Raw genomic sequence first — 27,122 nt, forward strand, 5'->3', positions numbered from 1 at the left:
CAAGGTGGAAGCACATCCCAAACCCCCACACACCCTCTGAGCCCACTCAATTCCTCCTGCTTTACCAACACCAGCACAGGAGCTTCCCCCCTGCATCTCCTGCTGCTGCTGGCTCCACAGCTTGGAACAGGTTGGGTTCCCTCCTGAATTCTCTCGTTATTAATATCACAAACCAAGCTGTTCTGAGAGCAGTGCCCCATTAATCACTCCAGCTCTGCTGCAGGTTTCACCTCGCTTCCTCTTCCTGCAGCTGAGCAGCTTCACTCCGTGGGTGCTGCTTGTTAAAATCAGTGGCAGAGCAGGGAAGGGCCCTGAGCCGGGGAAAAGGTGGGAAAAAGATGAATCCACACAGCCATGGCATGAAAATATGTGCTACTCCAGCTGATGGTGGTGGGAACTTGAAGGCAGGAAAGTTACACCCCTTAAATCTTTGCCTCTAAACTTGGGTTTTCAGCACCGGGGAGGCACAGCAGAAGGGAAGGTGTCTAATAAAACCCAAGGTCAGCTCAGCAGCTCGTGTGAGTCAGCACAATGTGGGTGGCAGATCTGCTCAGAGATGTCTGGTGCCCACCTGGGCTCTCTTTGTGGTTGAGGGCACCACTTCCCTTTCCTCTCTTCCTTCCTATGTTTAATCCTGACTTGTGCTGCAAGAAAAGGTCTAAAACCCTCTGAGTAACCACCTCTGGTTTACCTAAAAAAGGCCAAAAGGTGTTTACAGAGCATCTTCCTGAAAATCTGCCTTCAATCCCACCCCAGTCCCTCGAGGGCACGTTGTGTATTCCTGACACACACACACATCCCCACAGCCAGCCCCCAGCTTCCCCCTGACATCCAAAGCCCTTTTCCACTTTGTATCCTCTGTCTATCACCTTTCTAATATCCATTCTATCATCTTTGCCTCTGTCAAAGCGTTTTGGTTTGCCCTTTCCTTTGCCCTTTCCAAAATCCTTTCCTGGGCGCTCGGCTGCGTCCATCTGCCAAATCTGCTGCTCAGCCCTGCAGTGCAAACACCCCTGCACAGGATCAAGCTCCACCTGCCTCATCCCAAGGCTGCACACCTCTTTGCCTGCTCTCTGCACATTTCCATCCGTGAGCAAACGCTTTTCCAGCCGTTTCTGCTGAGTCAGAGAACGCCCGGCGAGGGCTGCTGCTCCTCCACGTGGGAACGCGCTCCTGGGGAATAATTACACAGAGTTTAAATACGGACATTTGGCAGCCAAATTGCTTCACATTCCGGCTCCTGGCCAGGAGGGCAGAGCCCAGAAGCTGCTCATTGCTGCTGTGAGAAAATCCCTCATTCCTGTGGCCATCCGTGGGTGTGCAGAGCCCCGTGGGCCGGGCACAGCGGGGTCCTGGTACCCTGCTCATGGCTTGGAGGGTCCCATGAATTTTACTGCTTCCCAAATAATCCATCCTGCACTTACCCAGCATCCTGCACATGCCTTCTTCTGCAGGTGATACCCACCAGAGGATTTTTATCCCCCCTGCTGCAGATCTCCTGTTCTGCAAGGGAGATGATGGAAGCGCGCTGTTGGTAACTTTTCTCCCCCCCCCCTTTAATTTTTTGAGGCATATTTTAAGTTGTGAAACATACTGACTGTGAAATAGAGATAAGAACACAAGAGGAGACACAAACAGTGTAGGTGTTACTCCCAGTTTTTTGCAACTCCCACTTTGTTGTAAAAATAGCCCAGCAAGCAGCACCCTGCTCCAAGGCATCCTTCACGGGCCAGGGGATGATGGAATTGTGTGCCTGGACACCAGTGGCTGAACCAGGAGCAGAGCTGGGATGCAAGGCACATGCAGAGCTGCTGGAAACTTCATGTTCCTTAAAATCAACAGAGAAAAACCCTACCAAAAAAAAATAAAATTAAATAATTTTAAGTGTTGCTAAAATATATAAAATGTAGCAACATCATTCCAAAGTGCTGCAAAAATACCTTGTGTTGAGCTGGAGCGCTTTCCACCAGGAAAAGGGGCAGTGGGAAGGAACCCTGGGATATCACTGAACCCCCTTGAGATTCTGGCCACGCTGCCCATGACGCACCCCACCTTCACACCACACCTGTGCCATAATTCCTGTGCGCCCTCGATTCTTTTGCAACTCTAAACCCCAGCAAAATACCTTTAATGAGGCCCGGGCCAGTTGCAGAAATCAGATAACGCTGCCTGGCAGGCAGCCTCTGCCAGGAGCTGCATCTCCTGATGGGTGGGAGCGTTGTGCAAGGAGGGGAGAGCATCACCAGCCGTGGGCTGGCAGCTCTGTGAGACACCAGGGTGGCACCTCGCAGGAGAAAGTCGCAGGCAGCAGCAGTGGTGGCTCTCTGACCTCGGGGACAGGTGCCTGAACCCCCCCTGGCAGGAGCAGGTGAGTACCCAGAGATGCTTCTCCCAAAAAACCTGGGATGATGTAGTGGGGTTTGCAGGAGCAAATCACCATCCTGCATCAAAATCTGCCTTAAATGACCTTCCCCTGCTCCATTTCTTGCCTTTTTTTCTCTGTAAAACAAAAAGGGAGATTCCTAATCAGCCTCTCAATGACTGCTAAGGCAGGGAGAGCACTAAGGACCAAGGGGGTTGGCTGTTTTCTAGCCCAGGAAGCGTTTTGGGATGGGATTAGTGCTTTCAGGGCAATTCCCATGAGTAACATCTCTGCACAAATGTTGGAGAGGCTTTGGAGAGGCTGAAGCATCTCTTTAGACCAAATTTGAGGGAGACACGGGCTGTGGCAGCAGCAGCAGCTCCCCATAAATAATTATATTTGTTTACAAGAGCCATTGCCACATCTGCTCACTCACCCTGTGCTGCAGCTGAGTTCAGTGGGGCTGGAAATGAGAAATGGGTTAATTCAGAGGAGAAAAGGGTGTTGGCTTTGGACAGAGAGTTACAAAAGGGGCGTTTGGAGGTAATTTTGGTGCTCCATCAGAAATTTGGGACCCTCTGAGCGCCTGCCTGAGCCCAGCATGGAGAGCAGCGACACCATCACTGAGGAGGTCTGCAGGGAGGACGACGTTGGGGACGGACAGTGAGTGCCTGGGGGGGCGCTGGGCACCTGGGGGGTTCTGTGCCCACCTCTGCTCCTCTCCCCCAGGCTCCTGGAGGTGACAGTGGCCGGGTACCCCGTGCTGCTGGTGAGGAACAGGAGGGAATTCCGAGCTCTGGGCAGCAAATGTCCCCACTACGGCGCCCCTCTGAGCAAAGGTAACCCCAGCTTGGGGCAGGGGGGGATAAAACCACCTTGGGGAGGTTGGTTCTCATTGCCCAGCTTGGGTTGGGGGGGGTCTCTTGCAGGGGTTTTGAGAGGGGAGAGGCTGCGCTGCCCCTGGCATGGGGCCTGCTTTAACATCAGGACTGGAGACATTGAGGAATACCCTGCTCTGGACTGCATCCCCTGCTTCAAGGTGAATTCTTGGCCTCCCAGCTGGGTGGGCTCACATTCGTTCTCTTTCCCAAGCCCCCCCTGAGCACAGCTCTGTCACTGAGAGCTTCCACACAAGGATGATTGTGGGATTAGGCAACTCCCTGCCCTAAAGCTCCTTTCAGTCCAAGGTGATGCCACAGATCCCAGTAGTCCTCAGAGCCAGCACAAGTGCTTTTGGAAAGAAAAAGAGGATTTACAGCTCTTCCTCAGTGCTCTTAGGATGAGGAGAAAAGCTCATGAGCTCCTCAGCTCCTCATGTGACACCCAAGATCAGAGCAGAGGCAGATGGCACACTGGACCAGCATCTCCCAGGAGAGCTCCTGCCACCACCTCATGGATGCAGCACTTAACAAACCTCTCCTTTAGGTGACAGTGGAAGATGGAAAGGTGTTCATTACAGCAAAAAAGAAGGTACTGACCTTACCTGCAGTCACTGAGCACAGGCAGTGCCTTGGGCTGCGTGTGACTTGAGCATTTTTCTTTTTTTCTTTTTTTTTTTTTTTTTTATTTTTTGCAGGACCTGGAAAGCAGCCAGAGGGTGAAGGACACAAGCAGGAGGTGCCTCCTCAACAAGAACACGATGCTGCTGCTGGGGGGAGGTCAGTGGAGGCATCTGAGATCTGAGCTCTGCCCCCTCCACACACGCTGGGAGCACCAACCTCCTCCTCCTCCTCTTCCTCCTCAGCCAGAGGGCTGAGATGAGCCTCTCCTGCAGGTGTGGCTGCCCTGGTGTGTGCAGAGACTCTTCGCCAGGAGGGGTTCACTGGCAGGATCATCATGGCCACCAAGGAGAAGCACGTTCCCTATGACAAATCCAAGCTGAGCAAGGTGACAATGCTCAGCAATGTGACAAGGGCACGCTCAGGGTGCTAATCAGTAGTGCTGAGGCATCCAGAAGGAATAGGTGTTGCCATCTTATTGCAGGGGGTCCACGCTGTTGTCTCCTTATCACAAAAGCTTCACACTTTCTTGGTGGTTCTCCTCCAAGCACTGACTCTTTCTTCTTCCCAAAGCACCCAACTGACTCCAGTTCCCTTCCCAGCCACCCACCCCACTCTTTTATAGCATCTTCTTCTCATTGCTTACACCTGTGACCTCTTCAAGTCAGGCCTGTTCCTAATCTTTGATAATTGGCCCAGCTGCAGCTCCTTAGGGGTGAGATTACTTTCTACACAGTCTTTATTTTCTTATATTCTATCCCCCCACAAATAGGGGTGTTATTTCCAGGAAAACTTCTTTTTCCTCTCAGAAAATCTCTGAGCAGAGTCAACGGGAGCTGATGTTTTTATCTCCTTTTGTTGAGCTCTTCCCTTAAAGTTTGGTGGTTTTTCTGAGGTCACAAGGTGATGGGGATGGGGCAGTGTGGGGAGCTGTGATTCACTGATGTAAAATTCACCTCTTTTCCAAACTGACTCCACAAGGAACACTTCAGGAGAATTGCAGCCTCCAAGAAATGCTTCATTTCATACTTTTGTTGTGTTTCCAGGAAATGGACTTGAAAGCTGAGGATATCTACCTGAGGAAACCTGAATTCCTCCAGGCTCGGGGCATTGAGTTCTGGACAGAGAAAGAGGTACCAGAGCAGCTGGGCTCAATCCTCATGGGGAGGGTGAAACATCCATGGATGGAGCTGTGTGGGAAATGGGAGAGAGAACGCCAGCACCCCTCATATCTCCCCTGAGCGCCCAAAAACACAGGCAGGACAGGGGAACCTGTGAGATCCGTGCCCCCTCTCTCCTGCAGGCAGTGTCTGTGGATTTCCAGAAGCAGAAGGTTCGCTTCATGGACGGCTCCTCTCAGAAGTACCACCAGCTGCTCATTGCAACAGGCAGCCAGTGAGTGCACAAAGTGCTGGATTTTGGGCAGGGAGGGATGTAGAGGTGGAGGTAGGAGGTGAGGTGGGAGGGCAGAATGGAGTGACACAGCCGTGGGTTTGTGCTCCCTTCTCGTTCTTTGTTTAATTCACACCATGGAATGCATCTGGGTTCTCTCTCTCTTCCAGCTCTGGTTTCCTCAAAGTGCCAGGTGCGGACCTGCAGAACATCTGCACGCTCCAAACCCCAGAGGAGTCCAGCAAGATCCTGGAGCTGGCAACTGGGAAGAATCTGGTGATTGTGGGAGCCTCATTCATAGGTACCAGGCCGGAGTGGGTGTCAGACCCTCAGTGAGAGCCCCCAAACCCCCTTCTGGTTCATGTGCACATTAACTGGAGGCCCTCAGGGGAGGGATGTTCCTTTTCCACCCAGCTGGGATCCTCCCTGGAGCTGCTGGGGGTGTGAGTTACACAGCACACACTCATCTTTTCCTCTGATAGCCAGAAACTTGGAGAGCTATAAACAATTGCTACACATGGACGGAGGGAAATGTGCCTTGTGGAAAGGTCACTGTCCTCCAGAGGAGCTGGATTCCCCAGAAGCACTGGGAAAGCAAGGGGCTAAGGCACAGAAAGGGAGTTTTATGGACAAAACCAGGAGCTGTTCTTTGCATCTCCCAAAATCCAAAGGAGAACAAAGAAAGGGGGGAGCTGAACACCTCAGAAATGCACAGCAAAGCAGCTCAGCACTGGCAACACGTCAGATTTGCTGTCTGCAAGGGGAGAAGGGTGCCAGGGGTGCAGGTTGGTGCTTGCAGCAGGCTTACCTCGGGCATGCCTCTTCCCTGCAGGGATGGAGGTGGCTGCCTTCCTCTCAGGCAGGGCTGGAACCATCTCCGTGGTGGAGAGAGAGCCGTTCCCCTTCCAGCACGCCCTGGGTCCCCAGGTTGGAGGCGTTGCCATGAAGGTGAGCAGAACCTGGGGCTGATTTCTGGCATGGAGAACACACAGGGGGAGGGAGAGAGAGAGAGCCAAGCAGCCCCAGGATCCACATCAGCCCAGGAAACCTCGCCCCTGTGCTGAGTCACAACCCTGCGTGCCCAGCCTCTGTGCTCACCCACACAGGGCTGCTCCCAAGCTTCCCCTCATCGATTCCTCACCCCAAACCCACCTCTGACAGAGAAAAGCCAGGCTGTGTGTGCCTGCAGCAGGCAGGGACACAAATGGAGTCTCCCTGCAGGCTGGAGCAGCAGCAGCAGCAGAGCTGCCTGCCTGGCTTTTGGCTGGCTACAGCTGTTTTTATAGCCTGGAATTTCCTAATGAATACTCAAACCAGTCCTTTTCAGATGCTGCAAAATAAAGGGGTGAAGTTCCACATGAAAACAGAGCTGTGTGAGCTGAAAGGAAAGGATGGAAAGGTCAGTCCTGCCTTTGTGATCCCTGAACTGCTAATTTTAGGGGGAAAAAAAGCCCAAGTTGAGATATAACCCAGTGCCTACATCAGGCTTTCCTCTCCCATGTCTAGACCCTCCCTTCCTTTTCACTGAGCACAGCTCTGGGCTCAAAGGGCACCAGTGAAATGTTCCTATCCCAGGGACAACAGCGTGATTTTCTTTTACATTCCCAGCAACACACATCAGCTGGACAAGGTGATCCCAACCTGGGGGAAAGAAAAAAAGACAGCAAAGAGCCAAGCAGCAGGGAGGCTGTGGGAATTAGGACAGAGGTTTTAACTCTTTATTAATGACCTTTCCCTCTTCCCCAGGTCACAGAGGCTGTCCTTGCCAACGGAGAGAAGCTCCCTGCAGATGTGGTGGTGGTGGGGATAGGTGAGAGCCCTGGGCTCGCTGGATGCTCTCCCCATTCCCAAATTTCCTCCCTGACCCTGCAGAATTTCTCTGAATCTCACCCCTGCTCCTCTCCCCGCAGGCTCAATCCCCAACTCAGCCTTCCTGAAGGGCACCTCCATTGCCAGAGATGCCAAAGGTGCCATCCTGGTGGATCTGGTGAGTGCCAGCTGAGCACCCCGCTCACTCCCCACCCCTCCCCTCCCATCAGTGCACTAATTAATTGCCTTCTGCCCAATTAGCACATGCAAACCAACATCCCCAAGGTCTTCGCTGCAGGGGACGTGGTGACCTTCCCAGTGGCACTGCTGGGTGGGGACAGGTCCAGCATCCACCACCAGCAGGTGGCTGAGGCCCATGGTGAGTGAGGGACACTGCTGTCATCTTATTGCAAAATTTCCATACCTTCTTGGTGATTTCTCACGGTCACCTCCTCACAGCACTGATTCCTCCTATTCCTCCTCCTCCTTCTTCTTCTCCTCCTCCTCCTCTTCCTCCATTGTTGTCATCATCTTCTTCTTCTCCTCCTCTTCCTCCTTCTTCTTCTTCTCCTCCTCTTCCTCCTTCTTCTTCTCCTCCTCCTCTTCCTCCGTTGTCTTCTTCTCCTCCTCCTCCTCCTCCTCTTCTTCTTCTCCTCCTCTTCCTCCGTTGTCTTCTTCTCCTCCTCCTCCTCCTCCTCTTCTTCTTCTCCTCCTCTTCCTCCATTGTTGTCATCTTCTTCTCCTCCTCCTCTTCTTCTTCTTCTCCTTCCCTTCCTCCTCCTTCTTCTCCTTAAACTCCATCTCTCTCCTCACCCAGCTAACCCACTCTTTTTTAGCACTCATCCTCACTGGACACAGCTGTGGCCTGTTAAGGGCAGGCCTGTTTCTTATTTTTGATGATTTGTACAGCTGCAACTCCTCAGGGTTGAGACTATTCTCTTACACTCTGTCCCCCCACAGGACATGTCACCTTCCAGCTCCCTCAGAGATGGGAATGGCACAGAGGAGGGGACAGCAGGGCACACAGGGAGCAGTTTTTTATTTTATTTTATTTTATTTTAAGAGCAGTGTTGAGTGTGTTGGTTGCTCCCAGGTCACTGTGCTGCCCTGAACATGCTGGGCAGAGGGGAGGAGCTGCACACTGTTCCTTACTTCTGGAGCACCTTGCTTGGGAAGAGCATCCGCTATGCAGGTAGGGAGGGGCACAGAGGGGAACAGAGGAATCCCTTCCACCAGGTGGGTCTGGGGGTGGGTGCAGAGGTCACCTGGAGCAGCTCAGGCTCTGGAGTGGCTGCCATGGTGAGTTTGAGCCCCGGAGTTCACCCACAGCTCTTGTTCTTTGCTGATCTACGGCGGGTTTGGAGGTCACAGAGGAAGAACATCTCTCTCCAAACCAAGGAGAGGCTCCAAGTCAGTTCTGCCTGTCCAGGGCCCTCATGTCTGCTCCAGCCCTGTCCCAGCCCCAGTACTGTCCCCTCTGTCCCCACCACGCTGTTTCTGAGGGGGTTTGGGTGCAATCTGCTGTGCCAGGGCTCCTGAGCAGGCTCTCTCCCCCAGGCTGTGGGAAGGGATACACGGACACTGTGGTGAAGGGCAGCCTGGAGCAACAGAAATTCCTCCTCTTTTACATCAGGTGAGTGAACCCACGGCCAGCCCACGTCCTGGAAACAGGCACAGCCCTTTCTCTCACAGCTGCAGGGATCCCACAGAGGCTCCGCATCCCCCCTGTGCAGCTGCTGGGTGCTGAACCAGAGAAAAACCAAAGCAGGGCAGGGAAGGAGAAGAGAATGAACTCAAACGATGGCACCAGCTGGGCAGAGAGCCTGGGACACATCTCTGCCTGTGCCCCAGTGCTGCCAGGCTCAGTGCCCAGCTCCCAGCAGTGCCAGGCTGTGTGCCACCAGTGCCTGTGCATCCTGCAGCAGCAGCCAGCCTGCCCTGGGCCCTGTGGGGCAAAGCTGCTCCCTGTGCCACGGGGCTGCTGAGCTGTGTGCCCTGAGGAGACCCACACTCTTCCTCTTTCCATGCCAGGGATGGCCATGTGACTGCAGCTGCCAGCCTCGACTGCGACCCCATGGTGTCCCTGATTGCAGAAGTGTTGTACGTGGGGAAACAAATCTCCAAAGAAGAAGCAGAGTGAGTGGCACCCTGACCCAGCTGCTGGGCGGCTCTGTGCTGTCCCACACCAGCAGAGCCCACTGAGAGACACAAACCCTAAAGGAATCACTGCAAACCTCCATCCCACCTCTCGTTTGCAGGGCCTGTGACATTGGCAGCATCACCTCGCTGGCACAGAGCTGAGTTTGGCGTGTGGCACTCGCAACCAAGCGCCAACAGCTCCACACCCTCCCACCCTGGAGCAATAAAACCATCAGCAAAGCTGAGCCCAGCCCCTGCATTCTGTGCTTGCAGACAGCCCTTGTGCTGGGCAAAGCTCAGCAGAGCTCTGTGCTGGGTAAGAGGAGGGGGCCCATGGCCTGGGGCTCAGCAGCCACCCCTCATGCACAGATTCACCAGCCAGAGACACAGCAGCTCCTTCCCTCCCTGCCGGCAGGGAGCTCTCATTTAGCACACCGGTCACGCTGACCTTCTCCTCTGCAAAAACACATTTTCCCAGCGAGGGGAGCTGTGACCGAGACGAGCTGCTCCTCTCCGAGCAGGGATCGAGGTGGGCTCTGTGCAGGAACCCGCACAGAATGCCCTGCCCCTGAGGACACAGGGATGCCGCCCGAGCTCAGGGCCAGCAGCACCTGCTGGCAGGGTCACTGCTGCCTGGAATGTGACATTCCGGCAGAGAAATCCCAGATCCAGCCCTCCCTGCTGTGTGCCTGCATGCTGGATGCCTGGAGGAGGTGGCCAGACGCTAGAGGAAAGAGTCACCAGGGTTTTGCACAGCCAGGGCTGTGCTTTCTACAGGAAGCCTTGCACTTACTCACCAGTCACATGGGGCTGTGCAGGAGGAAGGGTAAGTCCCAGGAGCTGGGCAAGTTCCCACAGGGACACTCAGTGACAGCCCAAACCCGCTCTGGTTTGAGTGCAGGACAGCCAGAGCCCGGGCCCTCTGCTCAGCAGGTGAGATCCTGCAGTGCTGGTTTTGTGTTGGACACCCAAACCTGTCCTCTGGCACCTCACAGGAGAATTTTAACTTAAATGCAATGTTTTACATTTCCTGGTATGGTGCTTGTGCTCAGGGCAGCTCTCTGCTCTGAAAGATCCACATTTTACCCAGGAAAGAGCCAGGTTTCAGCAGCACAGGGTGTTCCTTCACGCCAGGGGACGTTTATAGATTTGTGAGGCACACAGAGCACACAGCTCATACACATCAGAGGAGGGGGAGCACGGCCCAGGAGCTGCTCCTCCCTGCCCTCAGGCACCCTCCACCATCACTTTCTGCCCCTCCATGCACTCCAGGATGTGCTGGGCACTGAGCAGGTGCCAGCTGCCCTGCATGGACTTGCAGCAGGGCAGCTGTGGGTGAGAACCACCCCAAAGAAACCCAGCTCCTCGTAGCCAACAGCAAGAACACACCAAGCACAGCGGCTTCACAGACCCCAGGACAACAGATTTATTCTACTCGTACCACTTAATGGACACCAGGCCACTTTGTGTGCTTTGCTGGGTGCCAGAGCAGCCCTGCCTTGGGCAGGCAGATGGAGTTGAGATTGTGCAGACATTTCAGCACAGGGCTGTTCCTCCGTGCCCGCCCTCGGAGCGGGGATGAGCTGTGCTCCTCTGGCAGGCTCTGAGCAGCAGCAGGGCCTGGACACTCCCCTGCTCCCAGTCACCCAGGGAGCTGCTGCTCCTGCCAGTGCTGGGGGAAATCCTGGAGCCCTCATGGAGCTCCCCTCTGGCTCAGTGCAAGGCAAACTCCTCCAGCTTGGGAGAGCAGCTTCAACATTCCCTCCAGGCCAGTCTGGAGCTTGTGTTCACCAACAAATCAGAGCCTGGAGCACAGAGGAGCCCAATAAAGTGTTCTGGAGTGCTGCTAGCTCCAGAATACCCAGAGCCCTGGCACTGCTGGGTGTCCCCCCAGGCTGGAGGCTCTGGGAGCAGCGTCCAGAGCTGTGTGTGACTCTGTGTGACTCGCCCTGAGTCACCCTGGCCCGGTGGCCGCGCCCTGACCCGCTCAGCCAGCCCTCTCCTGGGCTCCATCCCCCTGCCTGCCATGCTGCAGGGCTCATTCCTCTCCTGGGCTCAGCCTCTGGCACAGGACAAGCCCAAAGGATCGACCCCTCCATCAGAAACCCCAGGGTGGCATCACTGGGGACACAGATCTGGTGCTGTGCCCACCACCTGATCCAGGCAACAAACTTCCTAAAACTCAACAGCTGAGCAAAATAATGTTTAATGCTTCTCTCAGTCTCCTCCCAGCTCAGTGCCACCCCACTGAGGGAGGGGACGACACATTTTGGCACAGCTGCCTACAATCCTCCAGCCAAGGCTCTGTCTGGAGTCTTTCTTCATCCCGGTCACGCTCATCCTCAGGCCTCCAACGCAGAGTGGCTCATCCTGGTGGCTCAGGGCACGGCTCTGGCTGGCATCCAAGGTCCCAGTGACGAGAAGAGAGTGGCTACATTCAACAGTTCTTCAACTGGCAGCTTTAGCTACTGGAGAAGGACATAAAGCTTGCCACTGAAGAACTGGTGCTGGTTAGCCAGGGGCAGGGTGGCACGGCAGCACCTGGGGAGGGAACACACAATCTCAGAGCCAGGATTGAGCTGTGCCCAGCTGAGCTGTCACCCACAGCAGCTCCCACCCCTCCCCACAACGCTGATCCACTCCTCTGTCCTCCCCCCCCATCCAGAGGCAGCTCCGAGCTCAGCTCTCCCCATCCCTCCCCTCTCCCAAAGCCTGAGCTCCAGCACCTGCAGCCAGCCCCAAACCACGAGGAGCAGGCAGGGAAAGCCAAGGCCACTTCTGCTGGAAAATAACAGAGATAAGGGCAGCTCCTCGGGCGGGGAGGCCACTGCAGGTGGGGGTGACAGCGTTCCCAGGGCTCACCTCGGGCATCCATCACTGCTGGCAGGGTCCCACCTGGACGGGAGCCAGCTGCTTCCCGACGGGGAACACACTCGGGCAGGCGGCTGCTGCCGAGCTACGGCGCGGGAATGGGGCAATTTCGGGCAGATGGGGCAATTTCGGGCAGCTCAGCCCCTTTCTGAGCCGTTTCGTTGGAAGGCAAAGACGCCAACCCCAGGGCTGGTGTTGGATCTTACTGCTTTCCCCTGACCCCGGAAAAATCCCTTTTTTGCAACACCCGGAGCTTTGGCTCCAGGGATGGAGTTTTGGGAACCTCCCGGGAAACCACCGGGCACGGTGGGGGACAGATGGTACCGGGAAAGCCCCGGGGGGGCCCCCACAGCATCTCCCGCCGGCGGCACCCCGAGGGCACTGCGGAGCGCGGCGGGGCCCGGGCCGGGGCGGGCCCCGGGGGCGGCCGGAGCCCGGTGGGTGCCGCGGGGCGCTCGGTGCGGGGCCGGTGGCCGGGGCGCAGCGGCGGCGGCGGCGGGGCCCGGCGGGGATGCCGAGCATTCCTGGCGTGCCGGGTACATCTGGTCCGGATTCCAGCGAGCTGGTCCCGGCCCTGCTCCACCCCCGCCGGCCCGTGAATCAGCACCCGCCGCTGAAGCCACCGGCCCCGCCGGCACCGGGGGCCCCGCCGGCACCGGGGGCCGACGAGGGGGGGCCCTGTCGGTAACGGGGCTCCCACCCAGCCCTTCTCAGCACGGACAAACCCCAGCGGCTCCGGGAAGGGCCCCGGTGGGAGCTCGCCCCACTAGTAAAGAACGCTGTGCCCCCAGCCAGTGCCCCTCTCCCGGTATAACCGGGTCACCCCCCCTCCCCCGGTGCCTCTCCTCCCGGTAAAACCAACTCCCCCCTCCCCCCTAACGGAGGCAGCTCCCCCACGCCGCTCCACGGCAAAGCCGCTCCCTCCGGGACACCCTGCCGGCCCTCCGCCGCCCGGGATGCTCCGCTCCGTGCCCCCGGCGGGGAGCGGCCGCGGGTCAAAGTCTGCCCAGTCCGGTCCTGGAGTGAAGGTCACCCCCGGGGCGGCCACCGCCCGTGGCGGGGAGGTCCCGGCCGCAGCCCCGCCCGCCCCACCGGGACCCTCCGGCGCGGGAGCCGCGCACGGGCCCGGCCCCAGCCCCCCCTGCCCGCCCCACCGACACCGGGGGCGAGGCCGCCCGGCCCAGGCGGCGCCGCGGGGCCCGGCGAAGGAGGCCCCGCGCCGCACCCCGCCCGGCCGCGCTGCCCCGGGGAAAGGTGACCTTCCCTAACGGGGCACGGCGGGGCCCCTCAAACCCCGGAGCACCGAGGGCGCCGTGCGGGGCTCCGCCACCCGAACCGCCCAACCCAACGCGGTACCGGCGGACCCACCTGCGCGGCTCGGCCGGGCCCGACTTGGCCCAGCGCCACCAGCGCCGCCGCCCCGCCGGTGCCGCCCGGGCCGTGCCCGGTGCCGGTGCCGCCGCCTCCCCCCGCCGCGCGCCGGCTCCGTCCCGGATCAGCTGGCGGAGTCATGACGCAGCCGCCCCCCGGCCACGCCCTTCGGCCACGCCCCCGGGCCAATCGCCGGCCGGTACCGCCGTCGCGCGCCGCGCCCGCCCCCGCGCCGCGATTGCCACACGCTCCCGCCAATGGCGACCCGACGAGACCAGCGGCTCAGCCAATGGGAAGGCGAGGCCGGCGCTCTGCCCCGCCCACCCCCTGGGGGAGAGCTCGGCTCCCTCCCGGCCGGGCGGCGGTTGCCGTGGGAACGGACGGGGCCACCCCGCCGCGGGGCACGCCGGGAGTTGTAGTGCGGAGCGGCGCTCCCGGCGTGCCCCGCGTGCTGTGAGTTGGCATTTTCAAGCGGGTGAAGGGATGGCGGGGGCAGGGCGGCTCCGAAGGGGCTCGACCCTTCCGCGGGCCCCGGGCGGGGCGTGGCGCTGCCGCGGACACGGCTTGGCCGCCCCCGCCCGCCCTCGGGCGGTGCCTCCCTGTGCCGGGGCTGGTGACACAGTCCCGATTCCGAGAAGTTGCTCTAAGTCCTCGACCAATCAGAAGTGAGCGCTCTCCGCGAGCACCAATGGGCGGGCGCGGGGGGCGTGGCCGCGAGAACTCGGCTGACCCCGATGACTTGGCAGCACCGCGCGATGACTGGACAACTTCTTTAAAGGGGCTGCGCCCGCTGCGGGTGCCGGCGGGGGACAGCGCAGCTCAGCGGCGCCCCGGCCCGGCCCGACCAGAAGCGCTCACCCGCAGCCCCGTCGGCACTCCCGGCGCTGCCGCTGCCGCCCCGCGGGACGGGGGTCGGAGTTGTGGTGCCCCTTTAAGGCCGTTTCCTGCCCTTCGTCCCAGTAACAGCTGATTGCAGCGGGCCAGGGCCGGGCGGCCAATCAACGGCCGCCACGTTCCACCCACGTGACTCCCACGCGCCGCCGCGCCATGCGGCGCTGCCCGGCGGGAGCCCCCGGCGCCCTTAAAGGGACCGCGCCGGCCCGTGGCTATCGTGACCGTGTGCCCCGTGGGTACCGCCGCACCCGCCGCTACCGTAGGCGCGGCAGCGCCCTGGCGGCGGCGGGAGAGCTCGGCTCGGCTCGGCTCACGGGCACCGAAGCCGGGCACCTCCCCTGGCGTGCGGTGCCTCGCGGGGCAGAGAGCGGCAAGGTCCCGGGGCGGCGGCGGGGCTGGACCGACCCCGCTGCCCCACACCGGCTGCCCCGGGCACTCACCTGCCGCCGGTGGGGTCCGCCCGAGGCGGGTGAGGACCCCTTTAAGACCGGCTGCCTCGTCAGCGCGGCTCGCCCGGCTCCAGCTGACAGCCCGGGGCGCCTCTGACGTCACGGTGACGTCACGCCCCGCCGCTGCCGCCCATGCCCGCCCCGGCCCCCCCGGCCCGCGGCCGCGCGAGGGAGCCCGGGCCCGGCCCCCCCGCGCACATGGCGGCGCGGCGGCCGCATGTGACCGCCGTCACCTGACCAACATGGCCGGGGCCGCCCCCGCCGCCGCTGCCCGCCGCGGCTGAGCCGCCGCCGCTGCCGCCGCCAGGTAACGCGGGGCCGCCGGGGCGGTGAGGGACCCCACGGCGGGGGGATGAGGGCTCCCCGGAGCGGTCCGCGGCGCTCAGCCCGGCTCTGCGGTCCCCCCGCCGGTAGCGAGGGCCCCGAGGGGCTGGGGCCGCCGGACCGGCCGTGGCCGTGCTCGGTGCTGGGAGCATCGTCTGGGTGGCCCCCGTGGCCCCTCTCCGGGCCCGTTGTGTCCCCGGTACGGAGTTTATGCTGGAGATACTCTCGTATCCCCCCTCCAGCTGCGGAGGTGCTGTTGTGTCCCCACTGCCAGCCCCGGGGTGCAGATGTCCCCCTCCGTGTCCCACCGTGGTCCCTTTCACTTCCTGCTGCTGTGAATGTCCCATTGTGTCCCTCAAGCTGAACAGGTGCCATCCCGTCCCACTCCCTGGCTGTGGATGTTCCATTGTGTGTCCCTCCAGTCTGCAGAGGTCCTGTAATGTCCCTTCCCACAGCGCCAGTGCCAGTCCCCATCGAGTCCCCATCATGTCCCCCTGCCAGGGGCTGTGGGAGGCCCACTGTGTCACCCTGCTGAGGTCCCACCTTGTCCCTCACAGCCAGGGCTGATCCCACCTCCACCCCCACACACAGGCACAGCCACCAAGCTCCTCAAACCCTTTTTTTTTTAACCCGAGTGCCGATGGGGAAGTGATACTTGCTGCTCACTGGGGCGGGCAGGGCGTTTCTGTGCTCCGCTCTCTCACAGCCTGCCTGAACCACCTTTCTCCCAGCAGAGTCCAGCATGGAAAGCTTCCTGCAGAGCGTGGAGAAGGACCTGAACATCGACCGCCGGCAGCTGGCCCCCGAGAGGACCCACGTCACCGCCTTGGTGCCGGCCAAATGGCTGCAGAGCCTCAAGGAGCGCCGGGTGCTGCCTCCCGCCTGCCCGCGGCCCGAGGGGCTCAGCGAGGTGGAGCTCAGGACGTTCCTGCAGCCCTCGGTGCAGAAGCTCCCGGTGGGCTGGGCGCGGGTGGAGATCCACGGGCTGCGCAAGGCCCGGCTGCGGTACCCGCTGCGGGTGGCACAGCCCCCTGAGCAGCGTGGTGGCAGCATGGACACCCTGCACGGCTTCATGCAGAGCGTGGCCACCCAGAATTACCACAACCTGTGGGGCCGGGCTCACGGGCTGTACGCCCGGCCTTACCGGCGCCCGGACCCGCCGCCCACGGTGCCGGCGCTGGAGGCACTCAGGGCTGCCCTGCACAGAGTTTATGGCTGTCCCATCCTCCAGCTGGGCAGGAACGTGCCTGGCACATCCCCTGCCAAGGAGAGCGTGGCCAAAGCAGCGTCCTTGTGTCCCAATGTGCTGCAGGCTGAGGCGCTGCTGGAGTCGGCTGATATGTTGTATGTCATCTACCCCTATGTGCAGTACTGCCTGCATGATATCGTGACCTTCAGCCCCGCCAAGCTCACCAACAGCCACGCCAAGATCCTCTTCCTCCTCTTCCACGTGCTGCAGGCCATGAGGGCTTGTCACCAGGCGGGTCTGGCTTGTGGGGATTTCTCCCTTCGGGATGTGGCTGTGGATGAGAAGCTGTGCAGCCGGCTGCGTGTGAACTTCAGAGGGTACGAGGGACCAGGGGAGGAGGAGGAGGAGAATCTGGAGGGTGGTCTGGAACAAGAAAGCAAGCAAAGCTGCGTGCAAAGGCGGGAGGTGACATGCAGTGCCTGCCAGAAGGACCTCCGAGACCTGGTGTTGCAGTGGGTGCACGGACAGGTCAGCAACTTTGACTACTTAATGCGCCTGAACAGCCTGGCTGGGAGGAGAATGGGAGACCCCAATTACCACCCGGTTCTCCCGTGGGTGGTGGACTTCACCACCAAAAACGGCAAGTTCAGGGACCTGAGGAAATCCAAGTTCCGCCTCAACAAGGGCGACAAGCAGCTGGACTTCACCTACGAGATGACCAAGCAGGCATTTGTCGCGGGGGGCTCGAGTGGGGAGCAGCTCCACGTCCCCCACCACATCTCAGACGTCCTCTCAGACATCACCTACTACGTGTACACGGCCCGCAGGACGCCCAAGGCAGTGCTGTGCTGCCACGTCAGGTCCCAGTGGGAGCCCAACGAGTACCCAGCCAGCATGGAGCGCATGCAGAGCTGGACCCCCGACGAGTGCATCCCGGAGTTCTACACTGACCCCTCCATCTTCCGCTCCATCCACCCCGACATGCCCGACCTGGATGTGCCCTCGTGGTGCAGCTCCTACGAGGAGTTCATCCAAGTTCACCGCATGCTGCTGGAGAGCCGGGAGGTCTCCCAGGACCTGCACCACTGGATTGACCTCACCTTTGGCTACAAGCTGCTGGGGAAGGATGCAGTCAAGGAGAAGAACGTCTGCCTCCACTTGGTGGACAACCACACGCACCTGACGACCTACGGGGTGGTGCAGCTCTTTGACCAGCCCCATCCCAGGCGCATGGTGGGACCTGCCTACACTCCTGCTGAAGCTCCAGCCATTGCCAGGCCTCTGCTGCAGAACATCCGTGAGACCGTGGTTTTGGAGGACATCCAAGGCCAGGTCACAGATGCAGTCAACGGGCTGGTCCTGGAGGCTACTCCCAGTGAAACCACCTGGTCTGGGGACAAACCCATGGCTGGTGAGGATGATTTGGAGCAAGGCACGGAAGCCCTGGATTCCATTCCTGCTCCTGGGAGAGCCCCTGACCAGCCTTGTGCCGCTGTGCCTCCAGCGCAGCCCTCCACCCTCCCTGCTTATGTCACCGATGGCAAATCCTCAGGGGTCCGACCGCTCCGTCGGAGTAAGGCAGGGGTTGGGGATCAGCTGGACATGAAGATCACTCTTCCTGAAGGCTTCAACCCGCTCCAGGCTCTGGAGGAACTGGAGAAACTGGACAATTTCTTGGTTAAAGGCTTAAGCAGCGAGATGCAGCCGATGGAGCAGCCGTGGGAAGAGCCACCCTTGGGTCTCTCAGACCTCTTCCAGAGGGACATGCAAGCTCTGGGCATCCTGGTAGCTGAGATTATATTTGCTCCGAGGCTTCGTCCCTCCAAGCCCGACGCGTCGCTGCTGGAGCGGTTCCTGATGGTGAGGAACCTCTGCCGTTACCATCCCAAGGAGATCCCGGCCCCACTGCAGCACGTGCTGCACGTCCTGCTGCAGCTCAGCGTGCCTGTGGAGAAGCTGCTGAAGAGCAGGCTGGGCAAGGGCACAGTGCAGCTGTTCGAGTACAAACCCATCTCCCAGGGCCTCCCCCCACCCTGTCCCACGCAGCTCCTCAGCCCCTTCAGCTCCATTGTCCCCTTCCCCACCTACTTCCCAGCTCTGCACAAGTTCATTTTCACCTATCAGGCAAAGAAGATCGAGGATGAAGGGCAGGGCCGGGAGCTCGTTTTCCAGCTGTGGCAGCAGCTGGAGGGGATCCTTGCTGAAATCACTCCTGAGGGCCTGGAGATTCTTCTGCCTTTCATATTATCTCTGATGTCCGAGGAGAACACCGCTGTCTACGCGGCGTGGTACCTCTTTGAACCCATAGCTAAATCCCTGGGGCCCAAGAATGCCAACAAATACCTGCTGAAGCCCCTGATCGGAGCCTACGAGACGCCCTGCTCCCGCCACGGCCGGTTCTACCTGTACACAGACTGCTTTGTGGCCCAGCTGATCGTGCGCCTGGGGCTGCAGCCCTTCCTCCTGAACCTGCTGCCCCACATCCTGCAGATCCTCGTGGGCATCGAGAGCTCGCGGGAGGAGAGCAAATCCTTCCTGGGCACCGCTGAGGACGACGAGAGCGGAGGGGAGAGCCCGGTGTCGTGTGTGTTTGGGGAGGAGATCAAGATGGACGTGGAGCACAGCTCTGCTGCACTTGATCTCCTGGACTACACCTCTGGGGTCAGCTTCCACGATCAGGCCTACCTGCCTGAGGGTGAGGACTTCCAGAGCGGCCTCTACGTGGGGGAATCCCTGCAGCCCCAGGAGCAGGAATCGCTCAGCCTCGGCCGCATGAGTGACAAGAGCAGCGCCAGCGAGGTGTCCCTGGGCGAGGACAGACCTGCAGATGGGGACTCCCAGAAGGACAAGAGCAGCTTGAAGTCCATGGACAGCAGCCAGGACCTGAAGCAGAGCGAGGAGTCAGAGGAGGAGGAAGAGGAGCACGAGGAAGAGGAGCAGGAGGACGCGGTGGTCGATGCGGAGCTGACGGTGGTCGTGGACGCTGCTGGGGCCTCTGTGGATGTCACCCTGGCCGATGACAGCAGCGAGCCAGAGGATGGGGAGGGAGAGGAGCTGCCAGATCACTCTGATGACAAAGAGCAGACCATACTGCTGGGTAAGACCCTGCCAGCGTCCTGGCTGTTGGGCAGAGCCTGGGGAGAAGCAGATCCAGATCTGGGGGTGTTTGTAGTCCCAGCTTGGGGACAGTGATGAAACCAGGGTGAGAGGCCAGGACTGCATGTGGGTGGCTCTGAGAGTCAGGGTTGGGGCAGCAGGGACTGCTAGAGTGCTAGATAGCTAATCTGTGCCGTGTCCTTGGGGCTGCTGCTGTTTTGCAGACACAGCCTGTAAGATGGTGAGGTGGCTCTCGGCCAAGCTGGGCCCGACCGTCACGTCCCGCTTCATCGCCAGGAACCTGCTGCGCCTGCTCACCTCCTGCTACGTCGGTAATGCCTCCCCAGGGCACAGGGCGTGGGCTTTGTGAGGGTCCCCAGCACCAGGGAAGAGATGAGAATCTGATTCCATGTTCCCAGAAGGCTGATTAATTATTTTATGATATGATATTGTATTATAGAATGCTATACTAAAACTATACTAAAGAAATAAAGGAAGGATACATCAGAAGGAAACTATACTAAAGAAAGAGGAAGGATACATCAGAAGGAAATTATACTAAAGAAATAGAGGAAGGACACATCAGAAATAAACTATACTAAAGAAATAGAGGAAAGATACATCAGAAGGAAACTATACTAAAGAAATAGAGAAGGGACACATCAGAAATAAACTATACTAAAGAAATAGAGAAAGGACACATCAGAAGGCTTAACAAGAATGAATAATAAAAATCTGTGGCTCCTCAGAGCCTCGACACAGCTGGCAGTGATTGGTGATTAAGTTAACACAATTCACATGGAGCCAATCAAACATGCACCTGTTGGTAAACAATGTCCAAACCACATTCCAAAACAGCAAAACACAGGAGAAGAGAATCAGATAATTATGATTTACATTTTTCTCTCAGCTTCTCAGGGGAAAAAATCCTGGCGAAGGGTCTTTTCAGAGAATGTGATGGTGACACAGGGTGGGCTGTCCCCTCAGTCTCTCTGCTGGTTCAGCTCCTGATGTGTTTTTCTCTGGTCAGGCCCCACCAGGCAGCAGTTTGTACCGAGCAGTGATGAGAACAGTCCCCTGAGCACAGGGAACATCTACCAGAAGCGGCCTGTGCTGGGAGATCAGGTGTCCAAGCCAGTGCTGGCCTGCCTCGTGCACGTGGCATATCTGTATGGAGAGCCTGTCCTCACCTACCAGTACCTGCCCTACATCAGCTACCTGGTCAGTATTGCCTTTTTCTCCTCTCTGTTGGGGCAAGAGCTGTGTGCAGGCACAAAGGGAAGATGTAAATAATAGTCCAGCCTCACCAGGAGCTTCTTGTGTATAAACTGATCTTGGCTGGACTCTGTCTGGGCCAGTATGGGCTGAGCAGCTCTGGCTGTGCTGGCTGAGAAGGGCAGGAGAGGCACTGTCACCTCCTGCCACAAGCTCCAGCCTGCTCCCAGCAAAGCACACAGCTGTGTTCATACCCTTCTTTCACTGTCAGACCTTGTGGAAGCAGAGAAAAAGCATTTATTCTGCTTTTCTGTGCCCAGACAGAGCTGGCACAAGGGTGGGATTGTGATAACAGGCAGGAGGAGCAGCTTGTGCTGCTGTGAGATTGCTGGAGTGAGTGTTCCCAGAGGTCTGTGTGGGTAGATAGGGCTGAACTGGGGGGAGACCAACGGGTTTTCAACTGAATAAAAAGCCCTGGCAAGGCTCACCAACTTTTCAGCTTGAAGTTCATGGCAAGAAGGAAATGTATAATGCAGCTGTTTGAGAAACTTAATTTTTCATTAAAAAGAAAAAGGGTTTGAATGTTTTAAACAGGCTTATTTTTCATATTGTTCCCTCTTTAGTGGTTGTAAACACTTTGGTTATGGATTCTCGTTTAAATGGAAAACTTCAGTAGCTTTCTGATAATTTAAACATAGAGGAAAAGAGGCCACAGCTGTTCATTTAAAGAAAACAAAAAGGCATTGTCAGTTTTTCCAGTGTTGAAGGGGAGATTTTTCAGGGGAAAAAATCCCATTTTTCAGCAAAAATCATTCTCCACCCAGTTGCAATCATAGCTCCAGCTGTTCTGCTTTGCTTTCCTAAGCTCATTGCTTGGGGGCACAGAGGGGATTAAATACCCCTGTGAAACAGCATTTGGCAACCTGATACTGGAGCCATGGAACTGGCAGGTCACAAATAGGATAAAGTCAATCCTTCTTGCAGGATTTGGCAGGGTGGCTATTTTGTGAGAGGAAGAGCCTCTGTGATGAGCTGGAAGATGGCAGGTGTACAAGAAATATAGCAGGAACTGGGAATTGTCTGTGGGTTTTGTTACTGGCTCTCTTTTCTTGGGTGTTTGATTTGTCTAGGAGTTAGGAAATAGGACAATCTAGAAAGAAATATTTTCGTGTTGCTGCTGATGTTATTAACTCTTTGGCACTGCCATAACAGCAGCAGTACATTGTCAGCAGAAAAAGGATGTGCAGCTCTGCCTCATGAAATTATTAGCAGCTGGGTTTCTAGAAGTCAGCAGCAGGTTTGCTCATCATTTGTGTTTGGTTATTTCATGCAAGGACTGTTCCTCTGCATACTGTGGGGTGAAGGCACTGATTTTTGCTTTTAAAATGTGAGGGTTTCCCCTTTCTCTGTGCTGGCAAATGATGTTCTGGGGAGTCCAGGGTGGTTTGGGCCAGTGTGGGGTTGTTGGTCTTGCTACTGAGCTTCCCATTTGTGGGGATGTTGTAGTCTGCAGAGGAAATCTGTGAGCTTAGGGGTGTCATTCCCCATTTTCTGCAGGCTCATCTCTTGTGCTGATGGGTGTCAGTTTTTACTCATCCCTTTGGACACATTTTGCTGTTGAGGTTCAATGCTCAGGTTCCTCCTCCAGGAGTGCTGTGCTGGGTTTGAGGCTGAGCTCAGGTGGCCCTGGGGTCCCTTTTCTGTGTCCTGCTGGGGAGGTGGTGGCCCTGGCACCGAGGGTGTCCCTGTCACAGGTTGCACCCGGCGGCGGCTCCGGCGGCGTGCGGCTCAACAGTCGGAAGGAGGCCGGGCTCCTGGCTGCTGTGACACTGACACAGAAGATTGTGGTGTGTCTCTCTGACACCACACTGATGGACATCCTGCCCAAGATCAGCCAGGAGGTGCTGCTCCCAGTGCTGGGCTTCCTCACTTCGCCAGCTGTTGGGTAAGCGCTGCAGGACTGGCGCAAAATCAGGGATTTGGGAATGGTTCTGTGGGGGCATCAATGCTGCCAGGGCTGGGGGTGTTTCTGCTCTGGTGTGCATCTCCTTGCACTGCTGGAAGCATTCTGGTAACATAGAAAAGGCAGGAGGCATGAGGCAGAGGATGGAAAAAAGGGAAATGTGGAGGGCATGGGGTCATGGATGTCGTCTTCAGTTTCCCCAGTGGAGCCCAGGCCCGTGTTGTGCTGTGTGTGAAGACAATCAGCCTCATTGCCTTGATCTGCCTGAGGATTGGGCAGGAGATGGTGCAGCAGCACCTGAGTGACACAGTGAGGAACTTCTTTGGGGCATTCTCGCTGCTGCAGGAGCTGCAGGACCAGGTCAGTGGTGTGGGAGAAGTTCTCCTGCACTTCCCCAGGTGTGGGAATGTGATGGGCATACCTGGCTGTGTTTGTGTGGTAAGAGCATCTCATCTTGGGTTTTATCTGACCGTGTTTTTCTTGTCCAGGGGTTGACAGCAGAGTCACTGAGCAGCAATGAGGTGCCAGTGATGGAGGTGCCCCTTTCAGATGGGAAGCTGCTGGTTCTGGATCCATCCGTGCTGGTGGAGTTACAGAAGGTGTTCAACCCTGAAATGGCCTACATCACCTACATCCCCTTCTCCTGCTTGCTGGGTATGCCTTGGCCACCAGCTCCAGGGATCTGTGAGGGAGCTCTGTGCTCTGGGCATGTGTGCTGGGTCTGAACTCCAGAGCAATCACAGCTCCCAGGGCTGCTGGGGGAAGCCCACAGCTTCTGCATGGCTTGGGCTGGTTCTTGGGTTGGGAGCTCTCTGAACTTCAGGCTGCCTTGGCTGGGAGCAGATGTAGCTGATTTGGGGGATGCTGTGTCCACATCCCAGTGTATGGAGGGGACGATGATGATGATGATGGAGACATTGCTTGCCTTGCAGCCACTCTGTCCCTGTCTCCTCAGGTGACGTTATCCGCACGGTTGTGCCCAACCACTCTCTGGTTGAGAAGCTGGCCAGCCTGCACCTGGAGAACGTGAACCCCCAGAACCTGCAGGCTGTTGGCCTGGAGCAAGCACCGAGTGTGGTGGGCTCAGAGCAGGACCCTCGAGGGGCCGAGCCCTTCTCCAGCCCCCAGGAGGACTCTCACTCTGGCACTTTTGGCAGTGTCCTGGTGGGGAACCGCATCCAGGTGCCCGTGGACACGCAGCGGGAGGGTCTGGGCTTGCTGCACCTCAGTGCTGGCACTGATGGATTCACTCCCAGCTCCTCCAGCGAGGAGAGTGCCCTGAAGCAGGACCTGCCCCGCAGCACCCACATGCTCTGTGGGAACTGGCTGGCCTACTGGCAGTACGAGATCGGGGTGAGCCAGCACGACCCCCGCTTCCACTTCCACCAGATCAAGCTGCAGAGTTTCTCAGGGCACTCCGGGGCCATCAAGTGCGTGGCGCCGCTGGGCAGCGAGGATTTCTTCCTGAGTGGCAGCAAGGACAAGACCGTGAGGCTTTGGCCGCTGTACAACTACGGGGATGGCACCAGCGAGGTGCCCCCGCGCTTCACCTACGCCGAGCACAAGAAGTCAGTGTTCTACGTGAGCCAGCTGGAGGCACCGCAGCACGTGGTGAGCTGTGATGGCACCGTGCACATCTGGGACCAGTTCACGGGTAAGGAGGGAAAGGGTGAGCAGCTGGAGTGAACTGGTCCAGCCCTTACAGGCAGGGCTGTGCTGAGTTTGGGTGGCTCCTGTTAAAAACCAGCACAGAGCTGGAGGTTTGCTGTGTGACTTGCCCTGCTGTAATGTCTGTCATCTTTTCACAGGCAAGCTGCTGCGGACCTTTGATGAGTTAGACAGCAAAGTGCCCATCACAGCTGTGACCACCATGCCACCTCCCTATCACAGCATCTCTGTGGCCAGTGCAGACTCTGTGCTGAGGTTCATCGACCACAGGAAACCAGGACTACAGGTAAGGACATGGTGCCGTGAGTCCCCTTCCTCCATCCCTGTGCTAAATGATGGGATCACAGCTGGCCCAAAGCCCAGATCCCAAGCCAGCTGTGATGGCTGCATGGAAAGCAGTTTGTCCCTTGAGAGGCAGCTGCCCTGAGCTTGCTGGGCTGTGTGTGTTGCAGCACGAGTTCCGCCTGGCCAGCGGCGTCAGCGCGGGGCTCATCCGCTGCCTGGCCGTGAGCCCCGGCGGCCGCAGCGTCATGGCCGGCTTCTCCTCGGGCTTCATCGTGCTGCTGGACACCAGGACAGGGCTCATCATGCGGGGCTGGCCTGCCCACGAGGGAGACATCCTGCAGATCAAGGTGAGAGGCTCAGCTGGGATCAGGGTGGGGCATCAGTGATGCTCTGAGGCTGTGCGGAGCATCCTTCCCTCAAGGTTGTGTGCTCCATCCCTCGCAGTGTCCCAGGCTCTCCTGCCCCATGGTTAGTGCTGCTCGTGCTGCCAGAGTTCAGCCTTCCTGGCTTTCAATGCCATATTCACAACCTGAATAAGTCACATCATAATTGCATCTCTCAGTTGCCATGTACACATTGCTGATGGAGTCTATGGCTCAACATTCTTCATTGCTACCAGATTCCACAGCCTAAAATGGAGTAGGGAAAGTATTAGTATGAATACTAGAGTGTCTTTAATGGTATAGTATGGGTGGAAGGGGAAGTAGATGTGAAATAATCACACCTACTTCAAAAAGGAGAACACAAGTGAGCTGTACTTTATAAAGCCAGAGGAGGAAAAAAGTTAGAGCATATAGGCAAGGGACTGGGTGTCAAAACCAGGTTACAAAGTCTTTTCCTGGATAGGGTCTGATCAGAAATGGGGTATGGGGGAAGATGTCCTATGAAGTGACACATTCAGTGTCAAACCAAGTTTTTCCCAGTGTAGACACTACAAACAGGGAGGAGCCATGGCTCCTGTGAAGGGGCAAATGTGTTCCTTTCTCCACGGGGCTCTGGGCTTCCCTGGGAGAGTGTTGCTCTAATGAGTAACTCTTGTCCATATTTACCCACCCCAGGGAGCAGTGCTGGCTCTCCAGTGTCCTCGACCCAAACGTGGGTTAAACAAAGTTCAGCAGTGTGCCTTGTTTACCCTCTCACTGGCTCTGCTAATAAGCAGCTCCAGGCTTCTCCTACCCTCAGCAGTATTTTCAACTGTGAGAGAGCCTCCCAGTTCTTTCTCCTGAGAAGGAAAATAGTTTGGCAGGTGATTTAGTGGAGAGGAAGACTGCATGGTAGTCCCTGGTACTACCCACTGCAGTAGTAAGAGATGATGAATGAGTTGTGTTGGGTGTCAGGGTGTTGTTGAGAAGAGGCCCAGCCCATCTCTTGGAGGAGATTGCCAGGAAATTGCAGTGTCCACCCAAGGCCTTGCTCAGTACCATCAGCTGCCTGGAAATGGCTCTGAATGTCCTGAGGGATTTCACAGTGACCATTGGATCATTGGCAGCCACCTGCTGCTCTCACGTGCAGCACCAGATTGTGAGTTTTTACAGAAATATCTGTTCACTGGCCTTTCCTCTCCTGCAGGCTGCGGAGGGCAACGTGCTGATCAGCTCCTCCTCAGACCACTCCCTGACTGTGTGGAAGGAGCTGGAGCAGAAACCTTTGCACCACTACAAATCCGCCTCCGAGCCCATCCACGCCTTCGACCTCTACGGTAACGAGGTGGTCACTGGCACCGTGGCCAACAAGATCGGGGTCTACTCCATGCTGGAGTCCTCAGCCCTGCCCAGCAGCACCACCAAGCTGAGCTCAGAGAACTTTCGGGGCACCCTGACCAGCCTGGCAGTGCTGCCCACAAAGTGCCACCTCCTGCTGGGCTCGGACAACGGCGTCATCCGGCTCCTGGCCTAGGGACCCGCTGGCTGTCCTGGAGCTGGAAGCCAGCAGCGTGGCTTTGGGAGGAGGCACAGTCAGGTGTTTGTGAGCAGAGGATGCAGAGGGAGGTTTATTTGTTGGGTCTCTGAGCTCTTTCTGTGTCTTGAAAAGGAAAGAAAAAAAAAAAGCCATAACTGAGAAACTGAGAAACCTCCGCTGCTGCTGCTGCTGCTGGGAGAGATGCTGGGTGTTGTAGGTCACTGCCAGCCCTGCAGAGAGGCCTGGAGCTTTCCTTACCGTGTGTGCCTGATCCCCAGGGGACTGTGAGCTGCCCTCCACACTCACAGGGACCACAGGTACCCTCCCCCCTTCAGTTAAGGGGTAGGAGGTGCCCCTTGACAAAACACAACAGTTTAGCTACTGCCACCTGCACTTCCCTCCCCTTCCTCTCCTGAACCCCTGAACAGCCCCACTGATGGCAGAAGCTGGGTTTGGGAGCTGCTGCCTTTGGAGCTGCATCTCCTCCTCCTCAAAGCCCAGAGGAGATGCTCTGTGAACCCCAGGTTCTGCCAGCTGAGTTAGAGCCTGCATGGGAGGAGGAGGAGGAGGAGGAGGAGGAGGAGGAGGAGAGGCTCAGCAGGGCCCTTCTGCTGCCGAGCTGGCTGCAGGGCAAGGGCTGGGATGGAAGGCAGCCAAGGCACAAACCCCATCTGCCCTGCCAGATCCTGTCAGAGTG

The 27,122-nt window shown here is 57.9% G+C and overlaps 2 protein-coding genes and 1 long non-coding RNA gene across 4 annotated transcripts; 2 read left to right on the plus strand and 1 right to left on the minus strand.

Moving 5' to 3' along the window:
- The first annotated feature begins 2,963 nt into the window (after positions 1-2,963).
- Positions 2,964-9,363, plus strand: LOC131091583 (apoptosis-inducing factor 3-like). The gene is made up of 18 exons (XM_058037733.1): positions 2,964-3,025; positions 3,092-3,201; positions 3,292-3,401; positions 3,788-3,832; positions 3,939-4,020; positions 4,137-4,249; positions 4,908-4,994; positions 5,165-5,256; positions 5,424-5,554; positions 6,086-6,201; positions 6,581-6,652; positions 7,000-7,063; positions 7,164-7,240; positions 7,324-7,441; positions 8,156-8,254; positions 8,620-8,695; positions 9,094-9,198; positions 9,321-9,363. Exons 1-18 carry the CDS (start codon positions 2,964-2,966, stop codon positions 9,361-9,363), a joined length of 1,602 nt encoding a protein of 533 aa, XP_057893716.1.
- A 2,028-nt stretch (positions 9,364-11,391) lies between these two features.
- Positions 11,392-13,505, minus strand: LOC131091382 (uncharacterized). The gene is made up of 2 exons (XR_009115390.1): positions 13,441-13,505; positions 11,392-11,742 (listed from the first exon to the last, which is right to left on the minus strand). It is a non-coding gene; the product is annotated as an uncharacterized LOC131091382 (long non-coding RNA).
- A 1,540-nt stretch (positions 13,506-15,045) lies between these two features.
- WDR81 (WD repeat domain 81) lies at positions 15,046-26,994 on the plus strand. Of its 2 annotated transcripts, none has more exons than XM_058037415.1 (11): positions 15,046-15,093; positions 15,845-19,396; positions 19,620-19,727; positions 20,426-20,616; positions 22,365-22,555; positions 22,768-22,933; positions 23,062-23,227; positions 23,529-24,227; positions 24,382-24,527; positions 24,694-24,873; positions 26,096-26,994. In XM_058037415.1, the coding sequence occupies exons 2-11, from the start codon at positions 15,853-15,855 to the stop codon at positions 26,420-26,422; spliced, it is 5,718 nt and encodes a 1,905-aa protein (XP_057893398.1). In that variant the 5' UTR covers positions 15,046-15,093; positions 15,845-15,852; the 3' UTR covers positions 26,423-26,994. The 2 variants fall into 2 exon arrangements, with proteins under 2 accessions (XP_057893398.1, XP_057893399.1); XM_058037416.1 differs by having other exon boundaries at positions 15,064-15,093; positions 15,842-19,396.
- The last annotated feature ends 128 nt before the right edge of the window (positions 26,995-27,122 follow it).

This window comes from Melospiza georgiana, chromosome 19 (genome assembly GCF_028018845.1).
Source record: "Melospiza georgiana isolate bMelGeo1 chromosome 19, bMelGeo1.pri, whole genome shotgun sequence".
Classification (NCBI taxonomy): domain Eukaryota; kingdom Metazoa; phylum Chordata; class Aves; order Passeriformes; family Passerellidae; genus Melospiza; species Melospiza georgiana.

What these genes read in the sequence shown, in the direction of transcription:
- LOC131091583 (XM_058037733.1), top strand. Translation starts at nt 2,964, where the DNA reads ATGGAGAGCAGCGACACCATCACTGAGGAGGTCTGCAGGGAGGACGAC. An exon ending in CGGCGCCCCTCTGAGCAAAG is followed by an intron (nt 3,202 to 3,291) that starts GTAACCCCAGCT and finishes GGTCTCTTGCAG; the next exon opens with GGGTTTTGAGAGGGGAGAGG. An exon ending in TGTGGGAGCCTCATTCATAG is followed by an intron (nt 5,555 to 6,085) that starts GTACCAGGCCGG and finishes TCTTCCCTGCAG; the next exon opens with GGATGGAGGTGGCTGCCTTC.
- WDR81 (XM_058037415.1), top strand. Translation starts at nt 15,853, where the DNA reads ATGGAAAGCTTCCTGCAGAGCGTGGAGAAGGACCTGAACATCGACCGC. An exon ending in CTCACTTCGCCAGCTGTTGG is followed by an intron (nt 22,556 to 22,767) that starts GTAAGCGCTGCA and finishes TGTCGTCTTCAG; the next exon opens with TTTCCCCAGTGGAGCCCAGG. An exon ending in GAGACATCCTGCAGATCAAG is followed by an intron (nt 24,874 to 26,095) that starts GTGAGAGGCTCA and finishes CCTCTCCTGCAG; the next exon opens with GCTGCGGAGGGCAACGTGCT.